The sequence below is a fragment of the Nerophis lumbriciformis genome, linkage group LG21 (assembly GCF_033978685.3).
Source record: "Nerophis lumbriciformis linkage group LG21, RoL_Nlum_v2.1, whole genome shotgun sequence".
NCBI lineage: Eukaryota > Metazoa > Chordata > Actinopteri > Syngnathiformes > Syngnathidae > Nerophis > Nerophis lumbriciformis.
Window position 1 is genome coordinate 3420001 of NC_084568.2, and position 12109 is coordinate 3432109.

At 44.1% G+C, this 12109-nt stretch overlaps 1 protein-coding gene across 3 annotated transcripts in view; it reads left to right on the forward strand.

The window, feature by feature from the left end:
* Window positions 1–12109, forward strand: part of vps50 (VPS50 EARP/GARPII complex subunit) — a 421495-nt gene that overhangs the window by 225558 nt on the left and 183828 nt on the right. For all 3 annotated transcript variants that reach the window (XM_061983218.1, XM_061983220.1, XM_061983219.1), the window contains exons 14-16: window positions 1073–1155; window positions 1233–1327; window positions 5948–6046. In XM_061983218.1, the coding sequence (XP_061839202.1) occupies window positions 1073–1155; window positions 1233–1327; window positions 5948–6046 (277 nt within the window). The remainder of the gene's footprint in view (window positions 1–1072; window positions 1156–1232; window positions 1328–5947; window positions 6047–12109) is intronic.

Genomic DNA, 12109 nt, shown 5'->3' on the forward strand with positions numbered 1-12109 from the left:
GAAAACAGGTGACTGAGTCAAACAGCGGCGGTGTTAATGAAGCAGCGTCAGGCTGCTCACCGTCAGTGAAACGCTCGGTGAAATCGCGGATTAGCGTTAAATATATGACGAGCCGCGAGCGATGCAGCTATAACCTATCTACCTATAACTTATATTACCCTCGTATTTTGATCCCGTCCGTCCGTCCCTCTTCAACTTCTTCTTCTTCTGGCTCATCAGGTGAATTAAGTGCTATTGGCGGAGTTACAATGCATAGTAGGCTACCGCCACCTACTGCACCGGAGCTGTAACTACAAGCAACATTCACAGACAGTCCCATTGCTTTTATGAGCGGTCGAGCGAGTCAAAAGCCGAAAAATCCATTTGTGGCGGACGTAATTCTTTCGTGGCGGGCCGCCACAAATAAATGAATGTGTGGGAAACACTGATATATATATATATAATTATAGACACTCATAACCGTGTTAGTATATTAGCTGATGCTAATGACATTACATTACGACAGCATGCACAAATATGCATGAAAACACTGTTAACAAACATCACACATGGGATTGTTAAGTATAAAGAGTTTTAGTTATATTGTAAAACTTACAAACGTTGCTTGAAGTGATGATTGAACAATCCACACGAGTAGAAACGCTATGGACGATTAGAAGACAAAACGGCACTTGACTTCCGGTTGTTAAAACCCCCAAATGGAATTACACTGCAGCAACCTCAATGAACGACTTTGTCCAAAAAGTGACGCCATAGCACAAAAAATAACACACCCTGTTTTTTTTAGTATTATTATTTTCATTATGGCCTTTTGCAAAGAAAAATCCATAAATTATCCGCTCTGTTTTATAAGCCGCAGGGTTCAAAGTCTAACAAAAAGTAAGGGTTTATAGTCTGTAATTTAGGATATATGATGTCTATGGATCCTTCTCTAAGGTTGCATTATTTTCTCCTCCATTGTTGCACCGTAATGAATTCCCGCTTGTCGCGCTGGAAAGACACAAAGAAAAGAATAGGAAGAAAGATGTGTGCTGTTCCTCAGCCTCTCTCTCTCTCTGTCTCCAATGCACAGATGCCTCCCAGTCTGATGACCTGGTGGTGGACCGCAGCTACGTGAAGAAGAAGCTGGAGCACGGACTCACCAGGATCTGGCAGGTTGTGCTCTTTGCATTTGTCATTTTCACACTCACTGCTAAAAGTGCACTTCAATGAGAACTTCTCCTTTTCACCAGGATGTCCAGTTAAAGGTGAAGGCTTACATCCTGGGGACCGACATGTCCAACTTCAAATATGATGACTTCATAGTAGTATTGGATGTCATCAGCAGGTATTGTTGTCTTTTTAGGGCCCGCATGGCCCATTGCAAAAGGACTCCCGAAGGGAGTCCTTATGCAATGGGACATAAGGACCTATTGTATTTGTAAGGTTTTATTCTTTATTCTTTATTCTTTATTCTTCCACCGCCACATTAAACTGTAATTTGACCCACTTAACATGCTTCAAAACTCACCATATTTGACCCACACATCAGGACCTGCGAAAATTGCCTTTTAAAAAAAAAAAAAAACCCACAAAACTCAAAATTGCGCTCTAGCGCCCCCTAGGGGAAAACAAACTATACTGCCTGTAACTCCCACTATGAAGGTCGGAGAGACATGAAACAAAAACCTCTATGTAGGTCTGACTTAGACCTATATTTCATAATCGTATATCATCGGGCAGAAATCAACAGGAAGTTGGCAATTCCCCCTTCAAGACAAAAAAGTACTAAAAACAGTAACTTTTGCCTCTTTGAGCTGTAATTTGACCCCCTTAACACGCTTCAAAACTCACCAAACTGAACGCACACATCAGGACTGGCAAAAATTGCGATCTAATAAAAAAAAAAACCTAACCCCAAATTTAAAAATTGCGCTCTAGAGCAATTTTTGAATAAAACGGAGAAAAAACTGCTCCTCGGAAGAAAAAAAATGACAAAACTGCCTGTAACTCCCACCGGGAAGGTCGGAGAGACATGAAACAAAAACCTCTCCGTAGGTCTCACTTAGACCTACATTTCATAAATTGACAACCCCCAGCAAAAATCAACAGGAAGTTTGCTATTCCCCCTTCAAAACACATTTTCTGTAAAAACCGGTCACCTTCCTTCAAAAACGAACTCCTCTGAGCGCATTTGTCGTTTCGGCTTCAAACTAACACAGGAGAGAGATTAAACCCTTGTGTATAAAATAACAGAACAGCGTTTTAATACCTGCTCCGGTTTTGATTTTATGACCCTTCAAAGACCCGCTGCGCTGATGCTGCTGCGCTGCTGTTTTTTTAAGATGGCTGCTTAAAAGCAGGAAGCACCAGCGTGCCCACACAATGCAGACAAGGTAGGTACACTAGACAAAAGTATTGGGACACTTATGACTACCACCGGACAAAAGTATTGGGACACTTAGGCCGAAAACTGGACAAAAGTATTGGGACACTTAGGCCGAAAACTGGACAAAAGTATTGGGACACTTGGGACTACAACTTGACAAAAGTATTGGGACACTTAGGACTACAACTTGCCAAAAGTATTGGGACACTTGGGACTAAAACTGGACAAAAGTATTGGGACACTTAGGACTAGCACCTGCCAAATACGCGGGCCAGACCAACGCTGCTTGCAGCTTTAATTATTAGGGCCCGCAATGGCCCATTGCAAAAGGACTCCCACAGGGAGTCCTTATGCAATGGGACATAATTAGGGCCCGCAATGGCCCATTGCAAAAGGACTCCCACAGGGAGTCCTTATGCAATGGGACATAAGGACCTATTGTTATTGTAAGGTTTTATTATTATTCTTTCTTTCTTTCTTTCTTTCTTCTTCCGCCGCCTCTTCGAGCACTAATTTGACCCACTTAACATGCTTCAAAACTCACCATATTTGACCCACACATCAGGACCTGCGAAAATTGCCTTTTTAAAAAAAAAAAAACCCCACAAAACTCAAAATTGCGCTCTAGCGCCCCCTAGGGGGAAAAAAAACTATACTGCCTGTAACTCCCACTAGGAAGGTCGGAGAGACATGAAACAAAAACCTCTATGTAGGTCTGACTTAGACCTACATTTCATAATAGTACATTCTCGGGCTAAAATCAACAGGAAGTTGGCAATTCCCCCTTCAAGACAAAAAAGTACTAAAAACAGTAACTTTTGCCTCTTTGAGCTGTAATTTGACCCCCTTAACACGCTTCAAAACTCACCAAACTGAACGCACACATCAGGACTGGCAAAAATTGCGATCTAATTAAAAAAAACCTAACCCCAAATTTAAAAATTGCGCTCTAGAGCAATTTTTGAATAAAACGGAGAAAAAACTGCTCCTCGGAAGAAAAAAAATGACAAAACTGCCTGTAACTCCCACTGGGAAGGTCGGAGAGACATGAAACAAAAACCTCTATGTAGGTCCCACTTAGACCTACATTTCATAAATTGACAACCCCCAGCAAAAATCAACAAGAAGTTTGCTATTCCCCCTTCAAAACACATTTTTTGTAAAAACCGGTCACCTTCCTTCAAAAACTATCTCCTCTGAGCGCATTTGTCGTTTCGGCTTCAAACTAACACAGGAGAGAGATTGAACCCTTGTGATTACAATGACAGAAGCGCTTTTTTTCTAACTGCTCCGGTTTTGATTTTATGACCCTTCAAAGACCCGCTGCGCTGATGCTGCTGCGCTGCTGTTTTTTTTAAGATGGCTGCTTAAAAGCAGGAAGCACCAGCGTGCCCACACAATGCAGACAAGGTAGGTACACTAGACAAAAGTCTTGGGACACTTATGACTACCACCGGACAAAAGTATTGGGACACTTAGGCCGAAAACTGGACAAAAGTATTGGGACACTTAGGCCGAAAATTGGACAAAAGTATTGGGACACTTGGGACTACAACTTGACAAAAGTATTGGGACACTTGGGACTACAACTTGACAAAAGTATTGGGACACTTAGGACTAAAACTGGACAAAAGTATTGGGACACTTAGGACTAGCACCTGCCAAATACGCGGGCCCGACCAACGCTGCTTGCAGCTTTAATTATTAGGGCCCGCAATGGCCCATTGCAAAAGGACTCCCACAGGGAGTCCTTATGCAATGGGACATAAGGACCTATTGTTATTGTAAGGTTTTATTATTATTCTTTCTTTCTTTCTTCTTCCGCCGCCTCTTCGAGCACTAATTTGACCCACTTAACATGCTTCAAAACTCACCATATTTGACCCACACATCAGGACCTGCGAAAATTGCCTTTTAAAAAAAAAAAAACGAACCACAAAACTCAAAATTGCGCTCTAGCGCCCCCTAGGGGGAAAAAAACTATACTGCCTGTAACTCCCACTAGGAAGGTCGGAGAGACATGAAACAAAAACCTCTATGTAGGTCTGACTTAGACCTATATTTCATGATAGTACATTCTCGGGCTAAAATCAACAGGAAGTTGGCAATTCCCCCTTCAAGACAAGAAAGTACTAAAAACAGTAACTTTTGCCTCTTTGAGCTGTAATTTGACCCCCTTAACACGCTTCAAAACTCACCAAACTGAACGCACACATCAGGACTGGCAAAAATTGCGATCTAATAAAAAAAACCTAACCCCAAATTTAAAAATTGCGCTCTAGAGCAATTTTTGAATAAAACGGAGAAAAAACTGCTCCTCGGAAGAAAAAAATGACAAAACTGCCTGTAACTCCCACTGGGAAGGTCGGAGAGACATGAAACAAAATCCTCTCCGTAGGTCTCACTTAGACCTACATTTCATAAATTGACAACCCCCAGCAAAAATCAACAAGAAGTTTGCTATTCCCCCTTCAAAACACATTTTTTGTAAAAACCGGTCACCTTCCTTCAAAAATGAACTCCTCTGAGCGCGTTTGTCGTTTCGCCTTCAAACTAACACAGGAGAGAGATTGAACCCTTGTGATTACAATGACAGAAGCGCTTTTTTTCTTACTGCTCCGGTTTTGATTTTATGACCCTTCAAAGACCCGCTGCGCTGATGCTGCTGCGCTGCTCTTTTTTTAAGATGGCTGCTCAAAAGCAGGAAGCACCAACGTGCCCACACAATGCAGACAAGGTAGGTACACTAGACAAAAGTCTTGGGACACTTCAGACTAAAAGTAGACAAAAGTATTGGGACACTTAGGACTAGCACCTGCCAAATACGCGGGCCCGACCAATGCTGCTTGCAGCTTTAATTTTTAAATTGTATTTACTGGGGCTTCTCAAAATGAATACTCCAATTATTGTTGTATTTTAAAATCCTATTGTTGCTTGGTTCACATGAGCAAATAACCGCCGGGGTGTCTTTATTAGCACCAGGTGTAGAGACGGGTATTTCATCTTTGAATCGATACAGTAACAGCAATGTTCCCTCTAAGGTGCGCGCCTGTGCAATTGCGCACTGCTCAAGCGTCCTCTGCGCACGGCAAATCTATGCCACGCACAAAATCAAATAAAAAAAATAAGCGCATAACAATTTTCGACACGACAGAGAAAACAGTTTTCGTCATCATTGTTCAAATATTGTAACGTCTGTCGAGACGCTTTGAGGACATGAATTCCATCCGTCACTTTACTGAGCAAAACTCTTTATTGTTTGGCCATAAACACATCACCAAAACATTAGTAAAAACAATGATATCTAGCAAAACTGGTCATTTTCTGCAGTACAAACCAGCAACTTTGTTATATCAACAGCAGCCGCTCGCTCTTTCTCACTTGCGCCAACACATGCACATATGGCACTTAGCCAGTGATGCGTTTACAGCCGCACAAAAAGTCGGACAACTCCAACACCACACATCGCCGAATCACCGGAGCAGTGTACAACATCCCCACTTCCACGCCGCTGTTGTTAACAGCCCAACATCTTATCTTATCTTAACTAATTGCCGTTTCCTCCCTCGCTCTTTCCAGGTTAATGCAAGTGGGTGAAGAATTCTGCGGCAGTAAATCGGAGGTCCTGCAGGAGTCCATTAAGCGCCAGAGTGTGAACTATTTCAAAAACTACCACAGGTGAGATTTGTTAGAACACGCTCCACTTGGCAGACATTTTCCAGGCTAACATCGTGCCATGTTTTGTCAGGTTCAAACACTGATGACATTTATTAAACAGACAAGAAGCAAGGAATCATGCAGAGACAGAGTTCAATTTTGCTCAATGAGGAGAGAGGTGTTGGGCTGTACACTCAGTTACAGTTCCAACCTACGCCCTAAGGCACAGCCCACGTGCTCCTCTATTTATTTGGGAGGTCCCTGGCTACATCACTGAGGCTGCTTCTGAAGGAAGGGGGGTCAAATCAGCAGCCCCAGTTAGACACAATATATGATTATTCCATACTTGCCAACCTTGAGACCTCCGATTTCGGGGGGTGGGGGGCGTGGTTGGAGGCGTGGTTAAGATATATATATATATAAGCAATACTTGACTTTCAGTGAATTCTAGCTATATATATATATATATATATATATATTTTATTACATATATATATGTATATATATATGTGTATATATATATATATATATATGTATATATATATAAATAAATAAAATAAATACTTGAATTTCAGTGTTCATTTATTTACACATATACACACACATAACACTCATCTACTCATTGTTGAGTTAAGGGTTGAATTGTCCATCCTTGTTCTATTCTCTGTCACTATTTCAGAACACACACATTATACAAATATACATTATAAAATCAATAAGAAAACGGGAGCTCTAATTTGGGAGTCTGAATTAGGATCAGAAGTTCCTATATAAACATTGCGCACTCACGTCGCCTTTTTGTATTGATTACTGCAGCTGTGCACTGGATTCATTCACAAATACAAACTACAACTCACAAACACTTTAGAGTCAGGCTCCACCATCAGAATGTGTACTTAAATTTATAAAGATCACATGGATATTATTCAGTGAGTTGATTCACCAAAACTAACCTGTTATACAGGAGGAAAAAGCACACAGGACGTTTCAATTGTTCACAGACTGGTCGCTCTCATCAGAATGACAAGACACTTCCGGTCTGCAGGTGATTGCATTCAATTGGGAAGAAACGCCCTACTGCCCCCTACTGACCAATGTGAATACTGATAAATGTGGAACGACAGCTCCAAAAACGAATTCAAACCACAAAATAAAATAAATAAATCAACACAAAAATGTGACACATTATGGGTGGGTCACATATGCATGTACAGTACATGGCAGCATTATCATGTTTAAAAGTGTCACAACATTGCTGTTTACGGCAGACGAACTGCTTTACGGCAGACGAAAACTTGACTGCTGTTGTTGTGTGTTGTTACCGCGCTGGGAGGACGTTAATGAAACTGCCTAACAATAAACCCACATAAGAAACCAAGAACTCGCCCTCGATCATTAGCTGTTTATATTGTGGGAAAGCGGACGTGTGAACAGGCTGTCAACACGTCACTCAGGTCCGCATGGAGCTGGAGGGGGCGTGGCCTCCAGCTCCGCCTGAATTTCGGGAGATTTGCGGGAGAAAATTTGTCCCGGGAGGTTTTCGGGAGAGGCGCTGAATTTCGGGAGTCTCCCGCAAAATCCGGGAGGGTTGGCAAGTATGGACTACTAATGAAATGGAGATGTGCTGACACTCGTGATAGAATAAAATAGAATAGAAAGTACTGTGGTGGAAGGTCCGAATCTTAAACAGCAACAAAAGTGAATTTAGTACAAAAGTTTTATTTACCCATAATCAAATGGTACAAGGTTGGATTGAGTTGTCATGCATACAGACAACGTCCTCCGGAGACGTTGGATGAATCGAGAATCATGCATAGACTTGGTCTACTTGGCCATTTATGTGTTTCCCTCATGTGTCTCGTCGGTGTGTTGTCGGAGGGTGTAACAACACCAACAGGGACGGATTCAAGTTGCACCAGTGGCCCAAAGATGCGAAAGTGGCAAGAAATTGGACGTTTGTTCCGCACACTTTACCGACGAAAGCTATGCTACGACAGAGATGGCAAGAATGTGTGGATATCCTGCGACACTCCACACTCCTCAGCCTTCCCGGTAAGGTCTATTCAGGTGTACTGGAGAGGAGGCTACGCCGGATAGTCGAACCTCGGATTCAGGAGGAACAGTGTGGTTTTCGTCCTGGTCGTGGAACTGTGGACCAGCTCTATACTCTCGGCAGGGTCCTTGAGGGTGCATGGGAGTTTGCCCAACCAGTCTACATGTGCTTTGTGGACTTGGAGAAGGCATTCGACCGTGTCCCTCGGGAAGTCCTGTGGGGAGTGCTCAGAGAGTATGGGGTAACGGACTGTCTGATTGTGGCAGTTCGCTCCCTGTATAATCAGTGTCAGAGCTTGGTCCGCATTGCCGGCAGTAAGTCGGACACGTTTCCAGTGAGGGTTGGACTTCGCCAAGGCTCCCCTTTGTCACCGATTCTGTTCATAACCTTTATGGACAGAATTTCTAGGCGCAGTCAGGGCGTTGAGGGTATCTGGTTTGGTGGCTGCAGGATTAGGTCTCTGCTATTTGCAGATGATGTGGTCCTGATGGCTTCCTCCGGCCAAGATCTTCAGCTCTCACTGGATCGGTTTGCAGCTGAGTGTGAAGCGACTGGGATGGGAATCAGCACCTCCAAGTCCGAGTCCATGGTTCTCTCCCGGAAAAGGGTGGAGTGCCATCTCCGGGTTGGGGAGGAGATCTTGCCCCAAGTGGAGGAGTTCAAGTACCTCGGAGTCTTGTTCACGAGTGGGGGAAGAGTGGATCGTGAGATCGACAGGCGGATCGGTGCGGCGTCTTCAGTAATGCGGACGCTGTATCGATCCGTTGTGGTGAAGAAGGAGCTGAGCCGGAAGGCAAAGCTCTCGATTTACCGGTCGATCTACGTTCCCATCCTCACCTATGGTCATGAGCTTTGGGTCATGACCGAAAGGACAAGATCACGGGTACAAGCGGCCGAAATGAGTTTCCTCCGCCGAGTGGCGGGGCTCTCCCTTAGAGATAGGGTGAGAAGCTCTGTCATTTGGGGGGAGCTCAAAGTAAAGCCGCTGCTCCTCCACATGGAGAGGAGCCAGATGAGGTGGTTCGGGCATCTGGTCAGGATGCCCCCCGAACGCCTCCCTAGGAAGGTGTTTCGGGCACGTCCGACCGGTAGGAGGCCACGGGGAAGACCCAGGACACGCTGGGAAGACTATGTCTCCCGGCTGGCCTGGGAATGCCTTGGGATCCCCCGGGAGGAGCTGGACGAAGTGGCTGGGGAGAGGGAAGTCTGGGCTTCCCTGCTTAAGCTGCTGCCCCCGCGACCCGACCTCGGATAAGCGGAAGAAGATGGATGGATGGATGGAGGTCATAAATTCCACCACAGTACTTTATTGATCCCTGGGGGAAATTCATGATACCGCCCTGTCTCTGCTTTGTCTGCGTCAAGGTACTCGATGATCGCCCTTGGCAGTCAGCAGGCCGGGTCTGGACGCAAACACCGATACGAGACGACTCGCAATCCAAGATTGCACAGATAGAAAAGTACAACTTCAGCACAATTGATAACAACTATAGCAACGGCCTTTAAGCATAAGAGTTGTGTGATAACTTACACATAATTATTCATTAAGCGCCAGAGTGTGAAGTATTTCAAAACCTACCACAGGTGAGATTTGTTAGAAAACGCCACACTTTGCAGACATTTTCCAGGCTCACAGCGTGCCACGTTTTAAGAGTTGACACTCAATCATAGCCGTGATTGTCAGGTTCAAACACTGATGACATCTATTAAACAGACAAGATGCAAGGAATCATGCAGAGACAGAGTTAAATTCTGCTCAATGGGGAGAGAGGTATTGGGCTGTACACTCAGTCACAGTTCCAACCTACGCCTTAAGGCACAGCCCACGTGCTCCTCTATTTATTTGGGAGGTCCCTGGTTACATCACTGAGGCTGCTTCTGAAGGAAGGGGGGTCATTTCAGCGGCCCCAGTTAGACACAATATATGACTATTAATGAAATGGAAATGTGCTGACACTCGTGATAGAATAGAATAGAAAGTACTTTATTGATCCCTGGGGGAAATCCATGATATCACACTGTCTCTGCTTTGTCTGCGTCAAGGTACTCGATGTTCGCCCTTGGCAGTCAGCAGGCCGGGTCTGGACGCAAACACTGATACGATACGACTCGCAGTCCAAGATTGCACAGATAGAAAAGTACAACTTCAGCACAATTGATAACAACTATAGCAACGGCCTTTAAGCATAAGAGTTGTGTGATAACTTACACATAATTATTCATTAAGCGCCAGAGTGTGAAGTATTTCAAAAACTACCACAGGTGAGATTTGTTAGAAAACGCCTCACTTTGCAGACATTTTCCAGAATAACAGCGTGCCACGTTTTAAGAGTGGACACTCAATCATAGCCGTGATTGTCAGGTTCAAACACTGATGACATCTATTAAACAGACAAGAAGCAAGGAATCATGCAGAGACAGAGTTCAATTCTGCTCAATGGGGAGAGAGGTATTGGGCTGTACACTCAGTTACAGTTCCAACCTACGCCCTAAGGCACAGCCCACGTGCTCCTCTATTTATTTGGGAGGTCCCTGGTTACATCACTGAGGCTGCTTCTGAAGGAAGGGGGGTAAAATCAGCAGCCCCAGTTAGACATAATATATGACTATTCATGAAATGGAAATGTGCTGACACTCGTGACAGAATAGAATAGAAAGTACTTTATTGATCCCTGCGGGAAATCCATGATATCGCCCTGTCTCTGCTTTGTCTGCGTCGAGGTACTCGATGTTCGCCCTTGGCAGTCAGCAGGACACAAACACTGATACGATACAACTCGCAGTCCAAGATTGCAAGTTGTCCCTTTGCACAGATAGAAAAATACAACTTCAGCACAATTGATAACAACTATAGCAACGGCCTTTAAGCATAAGAGTTGTGTGATAACTTACACATAATTATTCATTAAGCGCCAGAATGTGAAGTATTTCAAAAACTACCACAGGTGAGATTTGTTAGAAAACGCCTCACTTTGCAGACATTTTCCAGGCTCACAGCGTGCCACGTTTTAAGAGTTGACACTCAATCATAGCCGTGATATAGTAACCCGCTGTCATCCACCTCATTATGTGTGCCAGGACTAAAACAGCGCCACAACGCTGCTGTGATTACCTGTCAGGCGTCATCGATAATACTTCATATGTATAATTAAGTAATATTATGAAAATGGAGAATGCACAGAGGCATGATGCTTAGATTACAGTAGTGACGGACCAACTGAGAATGTAAGTATTACATACACAATACTGCTTGTTTCCCTGGAGACTGAGTCAACTTAACAGGCTGAGATGAAAATATAAATGTAAAATCCATTGCCTTAACACGAGAGTCCCCTTGAGTGTTCCCCAGCCTTGATTTAATGTAAGTGAAGTATGGTGAAACAACACCGAGGAGCCTCAAGGGTGCCATGTGCTGCTCTTCCACACTTGACATGCATCGTCTCCCCCTCCCTGTCACTTCATTCAACTCATCTTCACTTTTTTTTTCTCCCATTTGAAGGCCTCTCGCTCCTTGGCTTTGTAAAGTTCCTTGAGACTGTTGGAATAATTGTTTGTAAGTTATCGCAAAAGAAACGTTGTATTATGAATGCTGTATTTCGAGGCCTAACAAGAGGAAGAAGGCTCGTGAAACGCCACTGTGATTTGAACACGGACAGATGGCAGGATCTGCTCAACTCCCAGAGGAACTCTCTTTGAAGTGTTAAACGAACTCTCTTTGAAGTATTTCACAAACTCTCTTCCAACTATTTGGTAACTGAAGTCAACGCTATTTACGACCCGCTGCCCTCTTGAAGTCCCTGTGGTCAGGAGACGGGAGGGGTTATCCATTGTCCTCCCAACACCTGCCCCAGCTGGATCCAGGAAGAGCCCAAGCCCGAGAAATCCTCTTCTTGGACTTCAAAGCGACCGAAAACAATGACTCTTTTACACACTTACCATTCCTGCTGTGACATATGTTGGTGCGTGAACATGGAACATCTGAATTAAAAGAGGAGACGAAAACCTTCTTCGTCAGAGCGTGGTGCAGGACT